Source organism: Odocoileus virginianus, chromosome 2 (assembly GCF_023699985.2).
Source record: "Odocoileus virginianus isolate 20LAN1187 ecotype Illinois chromosome 2, Ovbor_1.2, whole genome shotgun sequence".
In the NCBI taxonomy this organism is placed as follows: Eukaryota; Metazoa; Chordata; class Mammalia; order Artiodactyla; family Cervidae; genus Odocoileus; species Odocoileus virginianus.
Genome location: NC_069675.1, coordinates 27,650,288 through 27,675,879, shown reverse-complemented (window position 1 = coordinate 27,675,879; position 25,592 = coordinate 27,650,288). Strand labels below are relative to the sequence as shown.

The 25,592-nt window shown below is 45.4% G+C and overlaps 2 protein-coding genes and 2 long non-coding RNA genes across 7 annotated transcripts in view; 2 read left to right on the top strand and 2 right to left on the bottom strand.

The window, feature by feature from the left end:
• The window catches only part of RHOQ (ras homolog family member Q), a 40,180-nt gene extending 39,244 nt beyond the window's left edge, over positions 1-936 (bottom strand). Inside the window, exon 1 of the mRNA XM_020876169.2 lies at positions 430-936. Within this exon, the coding sequence (XP_020731828.1) occupies positions 430-571 (142 nt within the window). The 5' untranslated portion in view covers positions 572-936. The remainder of the gene's footprint in view (positions 1-429) is intronic.
• Positions 936-25,592, top strand: LOC139038679 (uncharacterized). The gene is made up of 3 exons (XR_011491734.1): positions 936-1,205; positions 2,212-2,398; positions 25,147-25,592. It is a non-coding gene; the product is annotated as an uncharacterized lncRNA (long non-coding RNA).
• LOC110126485 (uncharacterized) lies at positions 2,530-16,139 on the bottom strand. The gene is made up of 4 exons (XR_002310448.2): positions 16,020-16,139; positions 15,265-15,383; positions 3,285-3,590; positions 2,530-2,618 (listed from the first exon to the last, which is right to left on the bottom strand). It is a non-coding gene; the product is annotated as an uncharacterized lncRNA (long non-coding RNA).
• On the top strand, positions 16,243-25,117 carry ATP6V1E2 (ATPase H+ transporting V1 subunit E2). 4 transcript variants are annotated; one of them, XM_070477724.1, is made up of 3 exons: positions 16,243-16,313; positions 17,376-17,512; positions 24,150-25,117. In XM_070477724.1, exons 2-3 carry the CDS (start codon positions 17,470-17,472, stop codon positions 24,932-24,934), a joined length of 828 nt encoding a protein of 275 aa, XP_070333825.1. In that variant the 5' UTR covers positions 16,243-16,313; positions 17,376-17,469; the 3' UTR covers positions 24,935-25,117. The 4 variants fall into 4 exon arrangements, with proteins under 4 accessions (XP_070333825.1, XP_070333822.1, XP_070333829.1 ...); XM_070477721.1 differs by having other exon boundaries at positions 16,282-16,453; XM_070477728.1 differs by having other exon boundaries at positions 16,283-16,453; positions 17,376-17,527; positions 24,246-25,117.

The window sequence follows — 25,592 nt, the reverse complement described above, 5'->3', positions numbered from 1 at the left end:
TTTCCCAGGCTCACGGTGAAGTGGGCGTGAGGCTGGGATGAAGTGGCCCCCAGCTGCCCACTCCCTTCTCCCAAGTCCCGTAGCCACGCTTCCCCCTCGGGGTTTGAGACTGTTGGGAAGGCGACTGTAGGAAGGTCAAGGAGGTCGGCCCGGAGCACCGAGGGGGTTGGGAAGTGCCGGGCGCCGGGACGCGGGACTCGGGACTGAGCACCGGGATTGGGGGGGGCGGGGTGGGAAGAGGGGTGGGTCCAGTTGGCAAGGGGGCTGCCCGAGGGATAGCCTGGGGGTGGGGCCGGACGCCCCGTGGAGGGCGCGGCGGGGGAGGGGGGAGGAGCGCACGCAGGGGAGGCGGCGAGGGGGCTCATCCAAAGTTGCTCCAAAGTTCCCGGCCTGGGGAGATGCCCCTTAGTCAGCACTTCCGAAGCTTACCTGCGTAGTGGTCGAAGACGGTGGGCACGTACTCCTCCGGGAAGGCGTCGTTGGCATAGCTCATGAGTAGGCACGTCTTGCCCACCGCCCCGTCACCGACCACCACGCACTTGAGCATCAGCGCGCCGGGCCCGTGAGCCATGCTGCGGCCGGCCGGCCTCCGGGCATGGTCCCCCCGGAGCCCCCGCCCCGGCCCCGGGCTTAGCCCCAGCCCGCCTGGGGGGTCCGCCGCCGCCGCCGCCGCCGCTCAGCGCAGCAGGGCCGACCCCCCGGCCCCATGCAGCGGCTCCCCCCGCCCGAGGGGAGGGGGCGACGGGCCCGGGGCGCCTCCGCCGCCTCGGTCGCTGCCCGGATCCCCGCCCGGGCCCCGGTCGCCGCGCCCGCCCGCTGCCCCCGCCGTTCGGCGCCCGCGCCCTCTCCCCGGCCCGGCCTCCCCAGGAGGATCCACTGGATCATAAGACTGGCCGGCCCCGGGGGAGACGGCAACTTTGGGGAGGGCAGCGGAGGGGAGGGGCCAGGCGGCTCACCCCGCCCCGCGCCGGGCCGGGGCCCCCTCCCCGCTGGGCCCCGGAGGAGGGCGGGCCCAGGCACCTCCCCCGATTGCGGGCAGCCAGCCTCGCGCCCCCGCCCGCCCGCCCGCCGGCTGGCTCCAGAGCCCCGCGCCCCGCCCGCAGCCGCCGCTCTGCCCTGCCGGCTCACCCTAGCTTAGCTCCGCGCGAGGGCTGCGGGGAGGGGGCGTGGAGGAGGAGCCGAGGAGCAGCGTAGCGGGGAGGAAGGTGAGACTGGGGGAGGGGGGCCGAGAGACCCGCGCTCGGGCGGAGCCGAGGGCTCCTCGCGAAAGTGTCCGCAGCGCCCAGAAGCGTCCCAAGGCCCCGAAGCTGGGAGAAGACGTGGAGCCCTCTTGGGGGACCACGACGACTTTTATGATGACGCAATAGTCGTGCAAAATTATTCATATATATTTAAACTCCACCCGGAAGGCAGGATCCATTCTATTAGCCTCTAAATGCACAATAGAACTAGAAATCGGGAAGGAAGGGCCAAAAGAGTTTGAAAAAAAAAAAAATTTTTTTTTTCAGGCGCACGGGGGTGACGGGGGAGGGGTGGCAGTAGTCCCTGAGCTGGAAAATTGGAACTCCTACATTGAGGCTTGGTTTCCACTCCTTCCCCCCCACCAACCCAACTCATGCTGTCCACATCAGAGCTTGAATCATTTGCTATGAAACTGGTGACTAAGGGAGTTAGAGCATCTTGAACCACTGACGCACTCTCCACTCCCCGAACTAGCCAGCAAAGGTGGATTGGGAGACTCTGGATGCTGCGGATGTACCTGTGCTCCCCCTAGAGGCGACATCTCTGAGGCCCCTTTACCGTCCCAGTATCCCTCGAAGGTGTTAGGCTGGGATCCCTGAGGAGTGATACACCCCAGAGCTCAGAGACGTGGCCAGTGAGCCAGGCGACAACCCCTGCCCTCCCGCCTGGACGAAGCTTGGAAACACCCATCTGTTCACTGGCCAAAAGTGCTACATCTAAGTTTAGGCCTTGGAGGAGAGGGGAGGCGGGGATGATACACTCCACGTTGACACCACACCCTCCCTCCCCTTGCTGACGCGAGATAAATCGCTTCCTGTCATCAGTTCACAGGATCAGAAAACGCTGTGTTGAGAGGCACAGCAGAGGTCAAACATACGGTCTCCCTGAGATCTCTCTCAGATTGTGGGTAAGCAAATTGAGACGCAGACAGGTGAAGTGGTTATCCTAAAGGTCTCCACCTCTTTCCAGCATTCAGGTTCTGGGAACACACCGTGGGAAATGCTCAGTTAGTTATGTCCTCACACCATGCCTCCGAGGCCTCAACTCTCAAATCCCAAACCTGATTTCCATTGTCCTGAAAGACATCCTGGCTTTTCAGAAGTTCCTTGTGGAGTCCCACTGGATGTCTCACCAGACCCCTGCATCGTGTTTGAGTGTGAGTACTTACATTGCCGGCTGCTTTAGATTATGCAGTCAAGCTGAAAGACACTTTGTATGTACTGAATGATGGGTTAAAGAAAGCAGTTTGGTGTCTTGAAGTCAGATCTCGGTTCTGCCACTTCTTTCTAGAAGGGAAGAAAGGAGGACTTACCTCCTTTGCCTGCAGGACCACTTCTTCAGGCAGCATTTGCTGGGACTAGAATTCTGAAAGGAGTCTGTTGAGAGAGGTTAAGGAGCTACTGCATGCGCTCAGCCAAGAGAGATCATTTGGTTCCAACTCTGACAGCAGTCCATCCTAAAGGAAATCAACCCTGAGTATTCACTGGAAGGACTGATGCTGAAGCTGAAACTCCAATACTTTGGCCACCTGATGTGAAGAGCTGACTCACTAGAAAAGACCCTGATGCTGAGAAAGACTGAAGGCAAGAGGAGAAGGGGACAGCAGAGGATGAGATGATTGGACTCAATGGACATGAGTTTGAGCAAGCTCCGGGAGTTGGTGATGAACAGCGAAGCCTGGCAGGCTGCAGTCCATGGGGTCACAATGAGTCGGACATGACTGAGCAACTGACTGACTGACAGTGGTTAGCCGTGTGACCTTGAGCATGCCATCCCTCTTCTCGGGGCCTCAGGTTTCTCATCTATAAATGTGAACTCATCCATAGGGTGTGATCAAGGCTCACCTTTGACAGCTCTAGAGCTCTTCACAGCGTGCTCTGAAAGATCCTGGTAGAGGCTTTGGGCCAGTTGCTAGAGACACGGGGAAGGCTTTGATGAGGAATAATGAGGTCTGTCCCAGGACTGGGAGGATGGACGCTTCCTCCATTCAAGACTCCAGCCTCTCAGTTCTTTTGCTGCTTTTCAGAAGGGCAGATACTTACTGGGGATCCGGGGAGCTGTATGATTAGCTCCAGAACCTTGACAGATGGAAGTGTCTCCAGGTTCTGGATCCTTTGGGAGAAGTTCTGGGAATATCTGGACATTCCAAGTGGGGAACTGAAGTCAGATGAATCATGCAATGGTGACTTCACTGATGATGGTGACCTCAGCCCTTTGGCCCATAGAAAAGCCAAAGCAGACTGCCAGGAGTGCTTCGAGCCCTGGGTTGATTCCACCAGTTGTATATGGAGTAGGAGTCAGAGGGGAGTATTATCCCAGATGTCCAGGTCAGCCCACTGGTAGGTTAGCTAAAAGAACCAAACAGATCTCAACAGATAAGTACTGTATAATGTGTTCAGTGCTGTGGTAGGGAATGAAGAACAGTCTTTGGGAAGTGCCGGGAGGCTGTTAGTACCTAGCTCTGGGTGTGCAGAAGGGTGTCATTGACCTGGGCTTTAATAGGCTAATGGGAGTAAGATAAGAATGCCTGGGAAAAGCAGCAAGAAGGAACAGCACACAACTTCTTGGGAATGGTGAGCCATGTAGGGTGGACAGAATGCAGGATTAGTGGTGTGAAAGAACTGGTTTGTGTTTAATTGAGAACTGTGTGATACTACCAGGCCATGGGCCTCTGGATGCCATGTTAAGGGCATGCAGGGCCAACCTGGGCTGGGCAGTCTGTGCACTGCACAAGGCAAAGGGAGAAATATGATACCCAGAAAGGCCCATGTGATACCCGCAAAGCCATGACCCTGGCCTAAGGCTGTGTACATGGGAAGAAGGGGTACTTTTTTCTTATCACAGAGGCAATTTCTGCTTATCAGACCTGTGCCTGTGGGGTGGCATCCACCCACAGAGGGACATCTCTTTCTATTTGTTATTGTTGTTTATTCACTAAGCCGTGTCAGACTCTTTGCGACCCTGTGGACTGCAGCACGCCTGGCTTCCCTGTCCTTCATTATCTCCCAGAGTTTGCTCAAACTCACGTTCATCAAGTTGGTGATGCCATCCAACCATCTCATCCTCTGTCATCCCCTTCTCCTCCTGTCTTCAGTGAGTCGGCTCAGGGTCTTTTTCCAGTGAGTCATTTCTTTGCATCAGGTGGCCAAAGTATTGGAGCTTCAGCTTCAGCATCAGTCCTTCCAATGGATATTCAGGGTTGATTTCCTTTAGGATCGACTGGTTTGATCTCCTTGCTATCCAGACAAAGGAACTAGCTAGGTAAACAGTGGCTCTGGGAGTAAGGATGTGATGAAGGGAGGAAAGGAGGATTTGCTGTGAGCTGTCACTGTGTACTGTGCCCAGGCACTGTCCTGGGTGTTTGCTGCTCATTTCATAGGTCATAGTATTACACCCCCAAAATAACCATGCAAGATAAAATTCATAGAGAATACCTATTGGCTTCTCTATTCAAAACAACACCCTTTGCTTGTGTTACATGTTCTTTCTGTGATCATGTGGTTTATTTTCTTTTTCTTTTAAAAAACATTTACCTATTGATTTATTTGCCTGCTCCAGGTCTTAGTTGCAGCATGCAGGATCTTTTAGTTGTGGCATGCAATCAAACCCAGGCTCCCTGCATTGGGAGCATGGAGCCTTAACCCCTGGACCACCAGGGAAGTTCCAATCATATGGTTAAATGGTAGATGCCCTCTTCTTACACATCCTGTCCTTGATTAGCCCTGGGCACCTGACACCAGATGGGGTGACCAGAACGTTTCTTGAGAAGTTTGAATTTGGGATTCAAAAACTGGTACTAACTAAGCTGGAAGATAAGGCCTAAAGGTAGTGGGTCATTCCTGCTTCATGTTTCAGACGTTTGCAAAATAGTCAACCCAAGGAAATGAAGCAACAACGCACAGAGAGACAAATGGAGAGAGATACTCTCCACCCATCCCCCTGAAAAGTGGCAGGGATGACACGGGATATTTGTGAGTTCCTGATTCTGGGTATCCCTGAAACTGTTGTATACTCCTGGGCTTCAGTTGGTCACTTAATAAGTCCTCCCTTCTTTTTTGCCTAGACTGTGTAGATTGGTTTTCTGTCACTGGTAACTAAAGGAATCTTGTCTATGATAGTATTATCACTACAGTCAAGATAGATGATGTGCAGAAAAATTAAGACATTTATTCAGAGTCACGTAGCTGCTAAGTGGCAGAGCTAGCTTTCAAAAGGATTGGTCTGAGCTCACGCTATTTCTCGTGTTCCACAGGAAGGAGGCATTAAAAGTTTTCAGTTGGAAATGACAAGTTTAGAGCTATCTTTTGAGATGATCACTCTGGGAGTGGTGTAGAACATGGATTTAGAGGGGACCCAAGTGAAGGCAGAGAAAGTGAGGAGGAGAGAAGTCATGAAGGTCTGGATCAGGCTTGGCTGTGAAAATGAAGAGGAAGCAGGATGTTTAGATGACCAAGTTCACAGGGCTTGGTAACACAGAGAAGGGCTGGGATACTCTGAGGTGTCTATGTTATGATTCCATTGACACATCCCTTCTCTCTCTTCCTTTTAAATCTTCTCTGTTTTATCCTCTTTACTTCTTTAGGTTTCTTCCTAACTTTTCAAAATTTACCAGTCTCCTCTTGGTGACTAAACATGTGACCCACTGCCCAAATCAAGCTGAGAGTAGAACTCTAGAAGGACACTAAGTTCCTAAAATGTATTCACTTTCTGTCATTTTGCTTGTGTCCCTTCACATTTACTCCAGAAATGGACAACTGGATTCGAGTAGATCATTTGGTGTCATGACACTGGGTTTCAAGTAATAGGAAAGTCAACCCCAAATGGTTTCAACAGCAAAGGGAGTGTATGGACTTCTTTGATTGAAACAACTAGAAGTAGCTCAGGCTTCAAGTATGGCTTGATCAAGACCCTGAAACTATTTTTTTCCTGCACATCTTTCAGTTTTTCTCTTCTCTCTGGGTCAGCATCCTACTTAGGTTGCTTTCACTCTTGAAAACAAAATGCTTATACCAGGTCCAGGCATTACCTCCCATATACCACACTGCCCAGCAGGAGAGAGAGCTTCTCTTGATTCACTTAATACACAAAATTCTTGGACTTCCTCTCATCAGATTAGCTGAGTTCATCACGGTGGCCAGCAGAATGTCAGATGCTCATTGCCTTAGGCCTGGGCTACTGGCTGTCCTGGAAACCATTGCTGGGACAGGGGCTTGGAACTATCCTTATTAGGCCTGTCATGGCCCACCCCAAGGCCAGAGTTTTATTCCCCCTCAATTGTTTCTTGCACAGTGGACAGCAGACATAGGCGATAATATATGCTGGGGAGGCAACCAATAATACCTATCACCTCTGGATTGTTGCCAACAGTCAAAGTTTCAAGGTCTCCCCAAGCTATACTAGAAATAAAGAAAAAGTAAATTTCAAGGGAAGAGGGAGGTGAGAAGGATCCAAGTTATATCTATGATTTGTTTTAAATTTCAGTCAGTTGATTTGTCAGTACATGAATCCAGGCTTGGTGTGAGTCCCTAATTCTTGGCTGATAGTAGGTACTCCTTTCCCCCTTCAAACTTCCTTCTTAGATTTATTGGCAAGGAGGTAAAATGGTAATCATTCTTTTATCTGGTCCCTTCTGCTCTTTTATTTATTTGGCTGCAGTTGGTCTTAGTTGTAGCACACTGGATCTTTGATCTTTGTCGCAGCCCTCAGGATCTTTAGTTGGCAGTATGTGGGATCTAGTTCCCTGACCAGGGATTGAACCCGGGGCCCCTGCATTGGAAGCCCAGAGTCTTACCACTGGACCACCAAGAAAGTCCCTCCTCTGCTCTTCAATTATGCTTCTTTCCTCCATACTTGCCCAGTCTCTTCAGACTGCTGCCTCTTCACTCCCCAGGGCTCTCCTGCTTCCCAGACTCTACCTGCCCACCTTTGTAGCATCACACTGTGTGCCATACCTATTCCTCTTTTTCTTCCTACCACTAAAACCTCCCATCTGCATCCTTTTCTCTTAGGGCTCAGATGTAATGTATTATACAATTTTTTAGCTGAGATGTTAATGACTTAAACACTGCAGCAATTTCTTAAAGGTCAATGGTTCCTGATGATCAGGATGACTTAAAAAATCCAATACATCTGGCTCACTTGGTTTCATTAGTTATGTTTCTAGAATACATGTAGATCTCTTTTTTTTCCCAGCTCGTTACATGCCAGAAATTCAGGAGTAAATCCCAGCCTCTGAGAATTTTAGCTCAAGCACCCTTAATAATGTTTTCCCATCTTTATTTCTAACCATCTTTTGCTGCAGCCTAGGTCAGGAGACCAGTCATTATGACAGATGGAATTGTCACCATTGTTGAATCATAGAAAAGGACACTTCTTAGAGGCTGCTGGTGTGGAACACCTCTATGATCTGGGAGTGGCCACCTCCTGTAAGGTCCAAAGGAGGCTGGATCATAGATCCATCTTCCAGAAGTGAAATTAATGATTTTATTCTAGGCTTCAGTTCTAACAGTGCCAGAAAAAGATCCAAGGTTTGTTGATCCTGTGGTCACTGAGTGTTATAAGCACATTTTGAATTTGGGGAATCTTCCACTTTGAAGTCTTGGTGGGAAGGAAAAGATCACCCTTGTGGAAGCTGTTAGAGACTCTTGCTTTCCTTGTCAGACTCAAGAGCTGGAGTGACTACAGTTAAATACAGAGCACACTCTTGCAGCTTTGGTGCTGGATCCACAACTCAGTGCTGAATACAGGAAGTGGCACATAGGGTGGGTGGTGGTGTTGGTTGTGGTGTAATTGAGTTCCTGGTGCAGAAGTGACTACTGTATACACTGACTATCTAGAATTTGTCGGCAGCAACAATACCAGAAGTGGTTTTCTCATCGGAGCAGGTCCAGAGGCGTATGTTGGGTGTGGTTCCTGTAAAGACAGTCCTGAGCAGCTTTTCTAAGTTAAGTCAAGTCACTCAGTCGTGTCCGACTCTTTTCGACCCCTTGGACTGTAGCCCACCAGGCTCCTCCGTCCATGGGATTCTCCAGGCAAGAATACTGGAGTGGGTTGCCATTTCACTATCCTGTGAGCCATGCATGATCCTTAAAATTTCCTTTTCTGTTTTGTTAACCACGTCCAGCTTCTTTTCCTCACAACCACAGCCTCCTGAGAAGACATTGGAGGACTGGATTGCTGTATTCAATGTGCTTCATGCAGTGTGAGCAGAAATTCCAACTTCTACCATACCCAAATCCCTGTTTTCAGATATTGAATGTAGCACAGGACTGTGATTTTTGAAAGAAAGGAACAAATGAGGGAAACTCTACTATTACCCTTTCTGCTGGAAATATGTTTTGAATCGCAGTGCACAGTTGAACCGAAGCTGACCTTAGTGGTCTTGCTGAGTTGAGGAGACTTTTCAAGACTGAGTACCAGAGAGGAGGGAGTATTCTCTTGAGTCTGTCGCTTATGCTAAGTTGCTCGTTGTTCAGTTTCTAAGTGGTGTCCGACTGTGTGAACCCATGAACTGCAGCATGCCAGGCTTCCCTGTCCTTCACTGTCTCCCAGAGTTTGCCCAAACTCTTATCCACTGAGTCGGTGATACCATCCAACAATCGCATCATCTGTTGTTCCCTTCTCCTCCCGTCCTCAATATTTCCCAGCATCAGGGTCTTTTTCCAACAAATCAGCTCTTCAAATCAGATGGCCAAAGTATTGGACCTTCAGTTTCAGCATCAATCCTTCCAGTGAATATTCAGTGTTGGTTTCCTTTAGGATTGACTGGTTTGATCTCCTTGTTGTCCAGAGAACTCTCAAGAGTCTTCTCCAGCACCACAGTTTGAAAGCATCAATTCTTCAGCACTCAGCCTTCTTTATGGTCCAACCCTCACATGACTACTGGAAATAGTATAGCTTTGACTATACGGGCCTTTTTCGGCCAAGTGATATCTCTGCTTTTTAGTATGCTATCTAGGTTTGTCATCACTTTCCTTCCAAGGAGCAAGCATCTTTTAATTTCATGGCTGCAGTCATGTGTCTGCAGTGACTTTGGACCCCAAGAAAATAAAATCTGCCACTGTTTCCACTCATGTGCAGACACAGAGTGAAATGCCACACGGAGTTAAATTCTTATTGAGCTCTATGTTCCAAGTACGTGGGTGGAACAGGAGGAGGTGTCTCCCTGGGGCAGCCACTGCAGCACCTCTTCACATTCCTCTCTCCTCCATCTGAAAAAGAGCTGCAGATCCCTAGGATTGTGACAGTCTATACAGAAGACTCTTTCCTCACTATCCATCCATTTGTCTGTGAGTCCAACAGATAATGCTTAAATGTTATGTACTGGACTCTGTTGTTGTTCAGTCACTAAGTTGTGTCCGATTCTTTGCGACCACATGAACTGCAGCACACCAGGCTTTCCTGTCCTTCACTGTCTCCTAGAGTTTGGTTAAACTCATGTTCATTGAGTCGGCGATGCCATCCAACCGTCTCTTCCTCTGTCACCTCCTTCTCCTCCTGCCCTTAATCTTTCCTAGCATCAGGGTCTTTTCCAGTGAGTCAGCTCCTTGCATCAGGTGGCTTGGAGCTTCAGCTTCAGCATCAGCATCAGTCCTTCCAGTGAATATGCAGGGTTGATTCCCGAGCACAGAGGATGTCAGAAAGAGCATTTTTCCCAACTATGTCATATGGAAGTCTCTGTGAACATGAGGGACACAGTTGAGTGGATACACTCTCTTCCTTGCAAGCCAATAGCTTCCCTGCTTCTGGGCTTGAGCTGTGTCTCTTAGCAGAGGTGAAACCAGTCAGGACCGATAGCAGCAAGCGTTAAGTCAATACTAGAGGAGCATTTGGCATCTGAATGCATCCCCTGAACTGGGGACTGGTAGCAAACATTGCCCCTGATGTTCCTAAACAAGCAGAGCATCTGCTCTTTCTAGGCTGTCCCTGACCGTGGCCCACTATCTGGAGACTTGGCCAGCCGACTTCCCAGGAAAAACTTGTGTCCTGGGGCTCCTGGATGACCTCAAGCCCACCCTCCACTTGCCTGGAGGCTTTCTAGAGTTCTGACTGTTGACTTGCTCCTACCTCAAGGCAGCTTGAGGTTCTGGGAAGGGCAGGATGATTGGGGTGGTGTTTTGTGAATGAGGACACCTGTGGTTCACCTAGCATTTAACACAGCTTCGTAACTCCTCACCGCATTTGGCTTTCACAGAATTCCTCATTAACATCCTTTCTGTAAACAGATGAGGCTTTGTGTCTTTAACCAGAGGGAATTCAAACAGATTGTGAGCCTTTATCCAGATCACCCAGCCTATGAGTGACATCAAGATTGAATCTTTTACCTCTGATGCTCCATCCGTTGCAATTCTCATGACACCAGTTATGGCCCAGGGGGGCATCCAGGGCAGAGAGAGGCCTCTTACTTCAGGGGCAGCCTGGTTCCTACCCTCAGTTACCATCCCATGATGTCCTGTGACCGCCCAGCCCCTGGGGGCATGCTCAGTAGATATTAGCCATGTAAATTGCTCATGTTTCCCAGGTGGCTCAGTGATAAAGACTCTGCCTGCCAATGCAGGAAGACACAGGAGACTCAGGTTCAACCCCTGAGTCAGAAAGATTCCCTGGAGGAAGAAATGGCCACCCACTCCAGCATTCTTGCCTGGAAAATTCAATGCACAGAGGAGCCTGGCAGGCTACAGTACGTAGGCTCACAAAAAACTGGATGTGACTGAGTGACCATGCTCCTCATACATCATGTAGCCAGAATCTTAAACCACTTCCACCCACCCCCATCCCCACCTAGAAGAGACATGTTTTGGGGATGAATACTTTCATAAATCAATTGAGGGAGAATTTCCAGGGTCTGCTTGAGTAACACTAGTTGCTTTCTAAGGAGGTTGGATTCAATTAACTGGAGGTCAGAGTTTTCTGTTGTTGTTTTGTTTTTGAAAGTACTATTTATTTGGCTGCACTGGATCTTAGTTGCAGTATGTGGGATCTAGTTCCCTGACCAGGAATCAAACCCAGGTCCCCTGCATTGGGAGCACAGAGTTTAGCCACTAGACCATTAGGAAAGTTCGGAGGTCACTGTTGTTCAAATGTTTTGTATGTTAAGTCACAGTTAACAAATACATTTTCATTGTGCACCAGAATACATATGTACGTATGCATCATATATATGACAAAAATTTGACAGACAACACTTATGCTGTAATGAATTTTGGATTTTCTATTCCTTTTGGTTTCACAGCCCACACTTTGAAAAACCCTATCTAGGAGCTTTGTTTGCTGGCTGGCTGGCTACCTGGCTGGCAGCTGGAGTGCTCAGGACCACAAAGTGATAAGAACTCCTATAACTAAACCACAAAAACAACCTGGTTTTTAAAATGGGCCTGAACAGACATTTCTCCAAAGAAAATACACAAATGATCAATAAGCACATGAAAAGATGTTCAACATCACTAATCATTAGGAAAATGCAAATCAAAACTATAATGAGTACCACCTCACAACCATTAGGAAGGCTTTTGTCAAAAACACAGAAAATAACAAATGCTGGTGAAGATGTGGGGTAATTGAAACCCTTGTTGCATTGCTGGTGGGAATATAAAATGGTGGAGCCATTGTAGAAAACGGCACAGTTTCCTCTAAAGAGTAGAGCATTGCCATGTGATCTAGCAACTCCCTTTCTAGGTGAATACCTATGATAATTGAAGGCAACGACTGGGACAGATATTTGTACACCCACACTCAGAGGAATGTTATTCATAATAGCAGAAAGGTAGATGCAACCCAAATGCCACTGACTGAGCAAAATGTGATAGGTACATACAATGAAATGTTATTCAGCCTTACAAAGGAAGGAAATTCTGATAAGTGCTACAACATGGATAAACCTCGAATACATTTTGCTAAGTGAAATAAGTCAGTCACAAAGGACAAATGATTCCACTCACAAGAGGTTTCAAGAGTGGTCAACTCTAGAAAATTAGTGTCAAAGAACTGATGCTTTTGAACTGTGATGTTGGAGAAGACTCTTGAGAGTCCCTTTGATTGCAAGGAGATCAAACCAGTCATTCTTAAAGGAAATCAGTCCTGAATATTCATTGGAATGACTGATGCTGAAGCTGAAACTCCAATACTTTGGCCACCTGATGTGAAGAACTGACTCCTTGGAAAAGATCCTGGTGCTAGGAAAGATTGAAGGCAGGAGGAGAAGGGGATGACAGAGGATGAGATGGTTGGATGGCATCACCGACTTGATGGACATGAGTTTGAGCGTGCTCCAGAAGTTGGTGATAGACAGGGAAGCCTGGTGTGCTGCAGTCCACGAGGTTGCAAAGAGTCAGACATGCCTAAGCAACTGAACTGAACTGAGGGTGGCCAAATGCATAGAAACTCAAAGTAGCGTGGTGGTTGCCAGGAAATGTGGGAGGAAGGAATGAGGAGTTAGTGTTTGATGGGTACAGCATTCTGGAGATGATTGGTGATGTCTGTCACACAACAATGTGAATGTATTTAATGCCACTAAACATTACTTAGTGGTTAAAATGACAAAGATTTGTTACATATATTTTACTACAATAAGACAAAGAAAAAAGATAAAAGGATTTTACTTTTCAAATGGGATTTCCAGCTTCTCTAAAATGTGAGAACTTGTGCCCCCAAGTCCCCATTTCCAAAAGACTCAGAAGCCTGGGCCCTTCAGGCAGGGATGAAATGGAGGAGTTTTGTTTTGGAGGTGGGGGGAGCCACCACTGAAAACCTTTAGCCACGCAACTTTGTAGCACATTGCTCTTGGGAAGAACTTGACTCCTTTGAAGTAACCTTCCTGCAGATGTGTGAAAAGGAGACACTAAGTTGTAAATTCTTAAGGTACATTATTTGGGGAAGAAATATCTCTGACCCTACCTGGGTCTCTCCTTTATATTACCTGCCTGCCTCTTGTGGGCACTAGGTTTCTCCAGTCCCAACCACAGCCTGCTTTGCCTCTGGGATGGAGTTCTTTGATTAAAACTGTATGTGTCCCCTTAGTTATCAGCAACTGAAGCAGAGATAAAGCTTTGTGGACACTTCTGATTTCCTCTCTGGGGGGACGGGTCTTTTAATTCCTCTCTTTTAATTCCAAACCAAATGAACTCTCTGGCTGTTGCTTTCTCTACCCCCAGCTGGCTCTGGAAGGAGCAGGGTGCTTCACACCTGCTTTTCCACATCTTCACACTGAGTTGAGCAGCTCAGCCCTGTGGGTGGAGCTTCGGCAGGTGCTAACGGGGCCAGACCCTGAGTCTTCAAACCTGCCAGCTCTTGTACCACATCTCCTTCCACCCCAAGCCTCTGTTCTCATGTTCTTGTCCAAGCCCTCATCCATGAAGTCTCGACCCGGCATTTACCTAAAGCCAGACTCTCCAGCTTTCACCATCACCAGGCTAATCTTTCTAAACTCGGGTTTGGCCAAGTTACATCCCTACTCAAAACCTTTAATGGGTCTCCTTAGCCTCATGTCCCAGCCCTCAGTCTGACATTTCAAATCTTCCCCAACTGAGCTCCGACTTTCTAGACATCGCTCACTCCCACTGCCACTGGAGGCCTGTCTGCTACTGCTGATCCAATCTGTTCTCTGCGCTCAGACCTCCTACACATTCCCAGCACAGTGCCTCTGCCCACAGCGTTCTCCCTGTCTAAACATTCTCACTTTCTCCTCCTGCTTCTCAAAAGTATCTGTCCTTCAATGCCCATCTGTGCTTCTCCCTCCTAGGTTGACCCTTTGCCCAGAGCGTCGCTCCTTCTACTGAAGTCTGCAGTCGCTCAGCCTGTGCCTTCTCCTTTCTCTTATACCTTCCTATGATGGGTCCAGGTACCTTTCCATGTTTCTGAGCCAGAGTCCTTCTGGAAACCCCAGGGCATTGCTTCGAGTCAGGTATCCCTAACAACTTGATTGATTCTTATCTATTTGGAAAACCCTCTTTCGTGAATACTACCAACTTGCTACCTTTTCCAAGTGGTGGTGATGGTTTAGTCACTAAGTTGTGTGTGACTCTTGCGACCCCATGGACTGTAGCCTGCCATGTTCCTCTGTCCATGGGGTTCTCCAGGCAAGAATACTGGAATGGCTTCTCCAGGGCATCTTCCCAACCCAGAGATAGAACCTGGGTCTCTCACATTGCAAGTGGATTCTTTACCGATTGAGCTACCAGGGAAGTGACCTTCATCTAAAGCATTTGTTGTCACTAATGATGTATCTCAAACCACCCACTACATAGTTTAATGGTTGCAGAGCAATTTATTATAAAAGAGCCCATGGTGAACTTGGGAGGGGGGCGTTTAGGCATTGGATCCCTTCATTTGCTTAGCCTTTTTGTTTAAAATTTTTACTATATATTTATTTGGCCATGTCAGGTCTTAGTTGTGGCATGTGGGATCTTTAATTGCAGTGTATGGGATCTAGTTCCCTGATCTGGGATCGAACCCTGGCCCCCTGCATTGGGAGCTTGGAGTCTTAGCCAGTGGACCACCAGCAAAATCCTCACCTAGCTGTCTTGGAGCTGCTGATTGCTAACAGGCCACCCTGTAGTGTGACTTCCTGTTGACCTGTTGGTCCCCCCCCCCCATGACATCATGGGCTTGGGAGGCAGGGCTGGTGTTTGCTTGTTCTCTGTCTCTAGTGCCTACGTAGTGCCTGGCATGTAGTAGATGTTCAGCAAATATTTGTCCAAAGACAGAAAAAGGGACACCCCCTTTCCACATATTAAGTATTTAACCACACCCCCACACCCCCCACCCCCCACCCAAGAAGTCCTTATTTTTCTAAATTTCCTCACCCGCTTCCTGGGCCCTGCAAGTTGCCCCATGCACCCTCCCCTTGCTCACTCTGTCATCTCTAAGTGTCTGGAAGCCCTGATTTGATGCTGCTTGTCTTTAAACCAGGGAGCCCAGACCTGGACACATGACCCCTCAGACTTAACAAATCCCAGCTGGAATGAGGAACAGGGTCTGGCAGGGCTGCAGGTTGACAGACACATTTGGCCCCCCAAGCATGCCTACCTCCCCTCCTCCCTCTCATGGTGACGAGGATTCTCCAAGGTGCACACAGGCTCCTGTAGGTGAGGACCGGCGAAGAGAGATTTCCAAGCCCACACGTCCTCTAAGAACACCTCCCATGCCTATGAATACAAAATCAGTTTTGAAATGTCTTCTTCCCCAAGGTCATAAGGAGGGGTTTCTGGGGGTGCTGGCAATGTCCTTGTGCTTGACCTGGGTGCTGGTTACTGCATGTTTGCCTCATAATAATTCATTAAGCTATATACTTTTCTGAATGTGTGTTATAATTCACAATTAAAAAAAAAAAGCACTCCCCCCACCCCAGCCTCAAGCCTTTAATCCAATCAATTCATGTTTAACGAGTGCCTCCAACCCCTGCTAGAGAAGGAGATTTTTGTCCTCAAGGAATTTCCTGGAGGAAGCAAGGTAACTGGAGCATCAGAAGACTGTGAATTATATCTGGAAAATAGGCCATGCTGTCATTTTGAGGAGGAGTCCAGAGGTCAAGGAGGTAGTGGGACTCACACTGGGCCGAAGATGTAGATGTGATTTAGTTAAGTTGAGAGAAGCAGAGGAAGGCTCTTTAGCTGAGGGAACTGTGTGGTCACAAGCTACATGAGTTAGGTAGGGCTGAGCCTGCTGTGTCTGGGGGGGGCAGTGAAGAGACCTCGGTATTGAATAGTTTATGGGAGTAAGACTGTCTTGAGAGCTCTAGGTGCTGTCCCCTACCAAGCATAGGCAGGACAGATGCCACTCACAGTGCAAGCCTGCCTCGTGGGACGGGAGAGTCCTGTGCCCTTGTGCAAGAGCAGACATGTATGTTTCATATTTCTTAGCTCCTTTTCATTGTTTTGTTTGAGCCACAGGCTCATGTGAGTTCATAATCCCCATCCCAGACAGACTGGAAGTTACATCAGCCAGATGCATTATACAGGCAGCGTGTTCCCGTGGAGACACTTGCTCAATCCCTGACTTCTAGCCCTGCCCCACCCTGCAGCTGCTTTCAAGTCCCAGCACCAAGAGACTGATTAGAAGTGGGAGTCCCAGAGGAGGTATCAGAACTCAGGACTGCAGTTTCAGGGACTGTTATAGGCTGTGAGATGACTCCACCTCACCCCCAGCCCAAGAGCCCTGAAATTCCAGGACTTTGCCTCCCGTCATCAAGGATATGGCTGGCCACCTGAGACCACGGGTGAATTGTATGCTGTGAAGCGCTGGGAGGTTCTCAAGCTTCTTGCAGGGCTACTAAGTTTAATACAAGGAAGCAAGACTAGGATGTGTTTCTACTTACTTTTGAGAATGGAAATCAAAGCAGTCGTAAGTACTCTGTATATACACAGAGTGACGATGATGAGGCTTAAAGCAGAGGAGAATAGCTAGTTATAAAGTGGTAGCAGTAGTAATAGTGATGCTGATGACGACGGTAACTACCAAGCATGACGATTAACTGTGCGCTTAGCATTATGCTAAACACTCACTTCTTTCATTTAAGCCTCACAGTAATCCTATGATGTGCATGCTATTATTATTTCCATTATACAGATGAGGAAACTGAGCCTTCAAGGCATGAGCTGTTTCCCCAAAGTCATACAAATATTAACTGCGGAACTAGGATCTCAATTCCAGCAATTTTGCTCCAGAGCCCATACTGCGGAAGCCAGTGATGCCCCCTTTAAGCCCTGTCTGGGCTTGGAGAGGATGTCCTCGCTTGTGGACCAGAGCAGGCCAGCGCCTGTGGCCACTGTGCCACTCTTAGAGACCATCTGGCACATTTTGTTTGCCCTGGTTTCTCACTAGACAACTTTTGCATTTGGCTTCCCATGTGACTCACATACAGAGAAAGAGGGCCATGACCTGCCAGCTTGACGGCTGTATTTTTCATTAGTAAATTAGTAAACTGGCTGCCTGGGTTCACACACATATCTGTTTCTGATGGTTTGGTTAAGGTGAGCCTACCCCAGAGTTGAAGCCCACCGTGTGCTAACTTAATTGAGATTCTGAGCATGCAGGCATAGCCCCCAGCCCAGGCCTGTGTGCCAAGGAAATTCCTCTTGGCCTCCTTTTGGCTGGCTTGGCTCCCTTCCCCAGTGACAGCCTGGCTCTTTCTATCCAAGCTGCGAGGTCAGACTGAGAGGGTCGTCTGCAGAAAGAAAGAAGCAACAGTGCCAGGTTCCAGTGGGTGTTCCAAGTTCCACATTCCGCCTGCAGATGCCCGGCGCCAGAGGAAGGCTGGCCCTTCGCAGGGGGGCTGGTAAGGATTTGTCTGGTACATTTTTTCCTCTACACACTTAACCTGCGACTTCCTGCATCTCCCCCTCTCTGTCTTTCATTCACAGTGGCTCTCAAAGCTGATGATCAGCAGGGTTACCCAGAGAACCTTAAAAAAAAAATTTAATGGACTTGTCTTATTTAGGAACAGAGAATGTTTTTCTCTGTTTACAAAAGCGCAGTTTAAGGAAAATTACATCCTAAAATAATGGAGAATGGATGGGCTAAATTATTTTCGTTTTAACTTCCGATGACAGTTTGCAAAGTTGAACCCAAAATCTTGGTCTTTGTCACAAACATGGGTGTGTTTTTCCAACAAGCTTGGTGAGTGGTGCATCTTTCTGGGACAGCATTCTTTTTTTTCTTTCAATTAAAAAAAAAACAAGTAACATAAAGTCTACCCTCTTAACAAAAAACTTAAGTGTACAGTACAGTACTAGCTATATATGCATTGTTTAGCCGATTTCTAGGACTTTTTCATCTTGCATGATTGAGACTCTATACCCATTAAACAGTAACTTCCTAATTCCCCTCCACTTAGCCCCTGGAAACCATCATTATACTTTCTGCTTCTGTGAATTCAGTTACCTAAGATACCTCATTTAAGTGTGATCATGTAGTATTTTTCCTGTGACTGATTTATTACATTGCATATTAATGTCCTCAAGGTTCATCTATGATATAGCATATGACAGAATTTCCTTGTCATATTAAGGCAAAATAATATTTCATTGAATGTATATACAACATTTCCTTTATCCATCCAATCATCAATAGACATTTAAGTTGCTTCTACCTCTTGGTTATTGTGAGTAAAGCTCCAGTGAACATGGAAATGCAAAGATCTCTTTTGCGATCCTGTCTTCAATTCTTTTGGGTAAATATCCAGAGGTGAAATTGTTGGATTATATGGGATTCTTTAATCCATTTTGAGTTGATTTCTGTGTAAGATAAGGGTCCAATTTAATTCTTTTGCCTGAGGATATTTAGTTTTCCTAGTACCATTTGTTAAAGAGATTGTCCTTTCCCCATTGTGTAGTCAAGGCACCCTTGTTGAAGATCATTTTATTGTGCTTGTGTGGGTTTATTTCTAGGATCTGTATCCTGTTATATTGGTCTCTCTATCAGTACTATACTGTTTTGATTACTATAGGTTTGTAATATATTTTGAAGTTAGGGGTGTGAAGCCTCCAGCTTTGTTCTCTTTCAAGACTGTTTTTGCTATGAAGGATTCCTTGTGGTTTCATATTAATTTTAGGGTTGTTTTTTCTATTTCTTAAAAAAATGCCATTGGGCATTTGATAGAGATCACATTGAACTTGTAGATCAATTTGAGTAGTATGAACAGTATTAAGTCTTCTAATGAACATAGATTATCTTTCCATTTATTTGTGTCATTAAATTCTTCCAACAGTAATTTGTAGTTTTTAGTGTTCAAGTGTTTAGGTTCTTTGGTTTAATTTAGTCACGGTATTTTGTTCTTTTTGATGACATTGTAATTGGAATTGTTTTCTTAATTTTCTTTTTGGATTATTCATTTTAATATTATAGAAACAATTGATTTTTGTATGTTGATCTTATATGTTTCAAATTTTGATGTCTTTCTCTTGTCTAACTGCTGTAACTAGGACTTCCAATTCTATGTTGAATAAAAGTGGCAAGAGTGGGCATCCTTGCCTTATTCCTGATGTTAGAAAAATAGCTTTCAGTTTTTCACCATTGAGTATGAATGATGTTGTATGCTAAGTCGACTCAGTCATGTCCGACTCTTTGCGACCCCATGAACCATGGCCCTCCAGGCTTCTCTGTCCATGGGATTCTCTAGGCAAGAATATTGGAATGGGTTGCCATTTCCTTCTCCAGGGGATTTTCCCGACCCAGGGATTGAACTCATGTCCGTTATGTCCCCTGCATTACAGGCAGGTTCTTTACCACTAGTGCCACCTGGGAAGCCAAGTGAATGATGTTAGTTGTGCACGTTTCACATATGACCTGCATTATATTGAGGTAATTTCATTCTATTCCCACTTTGCTGGTTATTTTTTTTATCATGAAAGGGTGTCTAACTTTCTCAAATGCCTTTTCTGCATCTACTGAAATGATCATATGATTTTATCTTTCATTCTATTAATGTGGTATATTGCACTGATTGATTTTTGCGTGTTGAATGATCATTTGTATCATCATTGATTTTTATATGTTGAACCATCCTTGCATTCTAGGGATAAATCCCACTTGGTCATAGTGTATAATTCTTCTAACGTGCTCTTGAATTTAGTTTGCTAATATTTTGTTGAGGATTTTTACATCTGTGTTCATCAAGGATATTGGGCTTCAGTTTTCTTTTCTTGTAGTGTCTTTGGCTTTGTTATCAGGGTAATTATTGTTGTTCAGTTGCCCAGTCATGTCCAACACTTTGTGACCCCATGGACTGCAGCACACCAGGCTTCTCTGTCCTTCACCATCTCCCCAAGCTTCCTCAAACTCATGTCCCTTGAGTCAGTGATGCCATCCAACCATCTCATCCTCTATCATCTCCTCCTCCTCCTGCCTTCAATCTTTCCCACCTTCAGGGTCTTTTCCAGTGAGTCAGTTCGTCTCATCAGGTGGCCAAAATATTGGAGGCTTCAGTCCTTCCAATGAATATTCAGGGTTGATTTTCTTTAGGATTGACCAGTTGGATCTCATTGCAGTCCAAGGGACTCTCAAGAGTCTTCTCTAACACCACAGTTCAAAAGCATCAATTGTTTGGTGCTCAGCTTTCTTTATGATGGTCCAGCTCTCACATCCATACATGACTACTGGAAAAGCCATAGCTTTGACTATATGGACCTTTGTTGGCAAAGTGCTTTTTAATATGCTGTCTAGGTGTGTCATAGCTTTTCTTCCTAGGAGCAAGCGTCTTTTAATTTCATGGTTGCAGTCACTGTCTGCAGTGATTTTGGAGTCCCAGAAAAAATGCTGACCTCTTAAAGTGAATTTGGAGGTGCTCCGTCCTCTTCCATTTTTTGGAAGAGTTTGCAAGGAGTTGACATTAATTTTTTAATTTTTTTTTTGTAGGGTTCTCCTTTGAAGTTATCTGGTCCTGGGGTTTTTTCATTGGGAGGTTTTTATTACTGATTCAGTCTCCTTACTTGTTATAGCTATGTTCAGGTTTTCTATTTATATTTAGTCTTGGTAGGTTGTATGTATCTCAGAATTTATCCATTTCTTTTAGGTTTTCCAATTTGTTGGTATATGGTTGTTCATAGTAATCTCTTATAATCCTTTTTATTTCTGTGGCACCCCTAGTAATGTCTCCTCTTTCATTTTTTATTTTATTTGAGTCTTCTCTTTTTTTCTTAGTCTAACTAAAGGTTGTCAGTTTTATCATTTCAAAAGCTCTTAGTTTTATTGATTCCCCCCCCATTTTCTATTTCATTTATTTTTGCCCTAATTTTTATTATTTCCTTCTGCTAACTTTGGGCTTAGTTTTTGTTTTCCTAGTTCCTTAAATGTATAAAATTAGGCTGCTTATTTGAAATTTTTCTTCTTTTTTAAAAAAAATATTCATTTTATTTTTGGCTGTGCTGGGTCTTTGTTGCTGTGAGCAGGCTTTCTCTAGTTGCAGTGTGCAGGCTTCTCATTGTGTTGGCTTCTCTGGTTGTGGAGCACAGTCTCCAGAGAGTGCAGACTTCAGTAGTTATAGTGCACTGGCTTAAGTCATCATGAGGCATGTGGAATCTTCCTGAACCAGGGATTAAACCTGTGTCTCCTGCATTGACAGGCAGTTTCTTAACCATTGGGCCACTAGGGCAGTCCTTTCTTCTTTTTAATTGTAGGCTTGTAACACTATAAACTTCTTTCTCAACACTTTGCTACACTTCTTTGCTACATCCCAAGTTTTGGTATGTTGTATTTCATTTTTGTTTGTCTCAAGATATTTTCTAATTTCCCTTTTGATGTCTTCTTTGAGCTATTGGTTGTTCAAGGGCATTTTAATTTCCACATATTTGTGAAATGTCCATTTTTCCTTCTGCTACTGATTTCTAGTTTCATTCCATTGTGGTCAGAAATGATGCTTGGTATGATTTCAGTCTTCTTCAGTTTGTTAAGACTTGGTTTGTGACCTAACATGTAATCTATGCTGGAGAATGTTAAAATTGTGCTTGAGAAAAATGTGTATTTTGCTGCTGTTTGTGGAATATTTTGCTATGTCTGTTAGGTCTGTTTGATCTATATCATTGTTAAAGTCCTCTGTTTCCTTGTTGATCTTCTCTCTGGATATTTTATTCATTATTGAAAATGGGATATTGAACTCTCTTACTATTATTGTATTTCCGTCTGTTACTCTTCAATGTTTACTTCATGTATTTGGGTAGTCTGATGTTGGGTACATATCTATTTATAGTTATTATATCTTCTTGTTGAATTGACCTTTATTATTATAAAATGTCTTTCTTTTACTCTTATGACAGTTTTTTACATGAAGTGTATTTTATGTAACTTAAGTACAGCCATTCCTGCTCCCTTTTGGTTACCATTTGCACAGACTATCTCTATCTTTTCACTTGAAAGTAAAAGGATATGTGTTTCACAGCCTATGTGTGTTCTTAAAGTGAGTCTCTTGTAGACAGCATATGATTGGATCCTGTTTTGTTTTTAATTTCATTTAGCCACTCTATAGCTTTTGATTATGGAGTTTAATCTATTTACGTTTAAAATAATTGCTTATAAAAGAAAGATGTGCTATTTCCAGTTTGTTCATTGTTTTCTGTCTGTCTTCTAGCATTTTTTGTCCCTCTCTTGCTGTCTCTGTGTTTCACTGATTTGTTTTAGAGACATGATTTGGTTACTTTGTCAGTTTTGTTTGTGAATCTGGATGTCCATTGCCTTCCTTAGACCTGGGGAGTCTGGAGTCATTCTTTCTTCAAATAAGCTTTCTGCTCCTTTCTTTCTTTATCCTCACCTTCTGGACTTCCACAGTGCATATATTAATCCATTTGATGGTGTTCCATATGTCCCTAGACTTTCTTCACTTAAAAAAAAAATTGCTTTTCCAACCATAATGGATAATTTCAAATGGCCTATCTTTGAATTTGCTGATTATTTCTTCTCCGTAATCAAGTCTGTTGTTGAACACCTCTAGTGAATTTTACAATTCAGCTATTATATTCTTTAGCTTCAAATTTTCTGTTAGGTTCTTTTTAATATTTCCTGGCTCTTTATTGCTATTCTTATTTTTTCATATGTCATTTTAAAATTTTCATGTATCATTTTCCTGGGCTCATTAAGCATCCAAGAGAGTCTTTTTTTTATTTTCCATTATGGTCTATTACAGAATATTGAATATAGTTGCCTATGCTATACAATAGGACCTTGTTGTTTAACCATGCTATATATAATAGTTTGCATCTGCTAGTCCCAAACTCCCAATCCAGCCCTCCCCGGCATCCCATCCACCTTAGCAGCCACAAATTTGTTCTCTATGTCTGTGAGTTTGTTTCTTTTTTGTAGATAAGTTCATTTGTGTCATATTTTAGATTCCACAGATAAGTTATATATATGATATTTGTCTTTCTCTTTCTGACTTACTTTGCTTAGCATGATAATTTCTAAGTCCATCCATATAGCTGCAAATGCATTATTTCATTCTTTTTTATGACTAATATTCCATTGTATGTATGTGTGTGTGAATATATATATACCACATCTTTTTTCCAGGCATCTGTTCATGGACATTTAGATTGTTTCCATGTCTTGGCTTTTGTGAATAATGCTGAAATGAACATAGAGTTGCAGGTATCTTTTCACATTACAGTTTTGTTTGGATGTATGCCCAGGAGTGGGATTGCTGGATCATCTGGCAACTCTAGGTTTTTAAAAACCTCCATACTGTTCTCCACGGTGACTGCACTGATTTACAGTCCCACCAACAGTGTAGGAGGTTCCCAGAGAGACTTAAAGATATGGATTCCCACCCAGACCCTACTGGCAGAGATTGTAATTCAGTATTCTGGAGTGGGGCCTGGAAAGCTGTATTCCTGAAAGGTCCACAGGTGATTTATATGTACATCTAGGTTTGGAAACCACTTCCAGTTAAAGGATTACCATCAAGCTCTCCCAACTCCAGTTCTCTCCAGGATGCCACCATCTGCCCACATGTATTGTGTCTCTTCGTATGATTTGAGGCACTAAAGATACTTCTTTTTCTAGGGAACCTTCCTGGATTGAATCCTGTTTAACCACAAGTTTCTTATGACTGCCCCAGCCCTCACCAACCTGAAATGGGCCTACACTTTCCATTTTTGTATTAATTTGACCTTTCCATTCTTTCCACTTGTTATCTGTGACTGAGCCATTGCTGGCTAGAAATATTTTGTCTTGATCACCTCATATTATTTGATGACAAAAAGGTGGTGAGTGTAGTAGAAATGGAACTCTGGGAACCCAAGTTTGAGTCTGATTCTACCAGGGTATGACCTTGGACAAGTTGCTTTCCCTGTCTGAACTTCAGTTTCCTCATCTGTGAGATGAGTTGTGAATAAATGGTCTCCGTGATCCTTCCCTTTGGACCCTAAATCTATCCTTCCTCCCCTTGGATCCTGACTCTATCCTTCCTCCCCTCATACACTCCACAGCTCAGAAAGTGGAGCTCCGGAAACACACCTGGAATTCTGCCCAAAGTCAGAGAAACCAGAGGGCCCACCAGTTCTCCCTCTTACCTCCCTTTCCAGGAGCAGCCATGGCCCTAAGTGATTTCGATGTGCAAAAGCAGATTAAGCACATGATGGCTTTCATTGAGCAGGAAGCCAATGAGAAGGCAGAAGAAATAGATGCCAAGGCTGAGGAAGAGTTCAACATTGAGAAAGGACGCCTTGTGCAAACCCAACGACTGAAGATTATAGAGTATTATGAGAAGAAAGAGAAGCAGATAGAGCAGCAGAAGAAAATCCAGATGTCTGCCTTGAGGAATCAGGCAAGGCTGAAAGTCCTGCAAGCCCGAAATGACCTCATCTCAGAGTTGCTGAATGATGCAAAGCTGAGACTCAGCCAGATGGTGACAGACCGAAAATTTTACCAGGGGCTCCTGGATAAACTAGTGCTCCAGGGTCTGCTCCGACTGCTGGAGGCTGTGATGATTGTACGCTGCAGGCCACAGGACCACCTCCTGGTGGAGGCTGCAGTGCAAAGAGCCATCCCCCAGTACACCACAGTCTCCCACAGATGTGTGGAAGTTCAAGTTGACAAAGAGGTGCAACTGGCTACAGACACAATTGGAGGTGTGGAGGTCTACAGTAGCGATCAGAGAATAATGGTTTCTAATACTCTGGAAAGTCGACTGGATCTCTTAGCCCAGCAAAAGATGCCAGAAATACGAAAGGCCTTGTTTGGAGCCAATGACAGCAGGAAGTTTTTTGTATAAGCCTCTGGAAACTGAAGCTCCTGTTGAACTTCTAAGCCATAAAAGTATAACTCATTAGGGCAAAGCAAACTGGTAATATCTCCTCCTCTGTTTTGCTCTGGGATTAGTCTGTCTTTATAAAATACTCTCTGACTAGCTAAAGGCATTATACTTTGGAATAAAGCCTGACTTAATGCTTATAAATCTAATTGCATTTTATCTATACATTCTAGAGCTCCTGGTCAATTCTACAGTCTGGGCTGAAAGAAGTAGAGACATCTACATGGTCGCAAAGAGGGGGACACGACTGAAGCGACTTAGCATGCACGCCCACACAAAACTCTTTTCTTGTGTAGAGGGTCAACTTCATGGGTGTATGATGAGTGCAGTCACACAGAGCTCCATGCTCAGAATTGCCCAGCAGCTGGGGTCTACGACAGAGGATGAGATGGTTGGATGGCATCACCGACTCAATGGACATGAGTTTGCATAAGCTCCAGGAGTTGGTGATGGACAGGGAGGCCTGGCGTGCTGCAGTCCATGGTGTCGCAAAGGGTCGGACACAACTGAGTGACCGAACTGAACTGAAGTGGGGTCTAATGCTCTGTAGCTAACCGTCTTGAAGTTCTTCATTTTATCTTTGTATGTGTGATTTATAAGTGAAGTCCTAACTCTTGAA

Coding starts and splice junctions, on each gene's coding strand:
- ATP6V1E2 (XM_070477724.1), top strand. CDS start 17,470: ATGCCCGGCGCCAGAGGAAGGCTGGCCCTTCGCAGGGGGGCTG. Junction 17,513..24,149: donor GGCCCTTCGCAGGGGGGCTG/GTAAGGATTTGT, acceptor TACACTCCACAG/CTCAGAAAGTGGAGCTCCGG.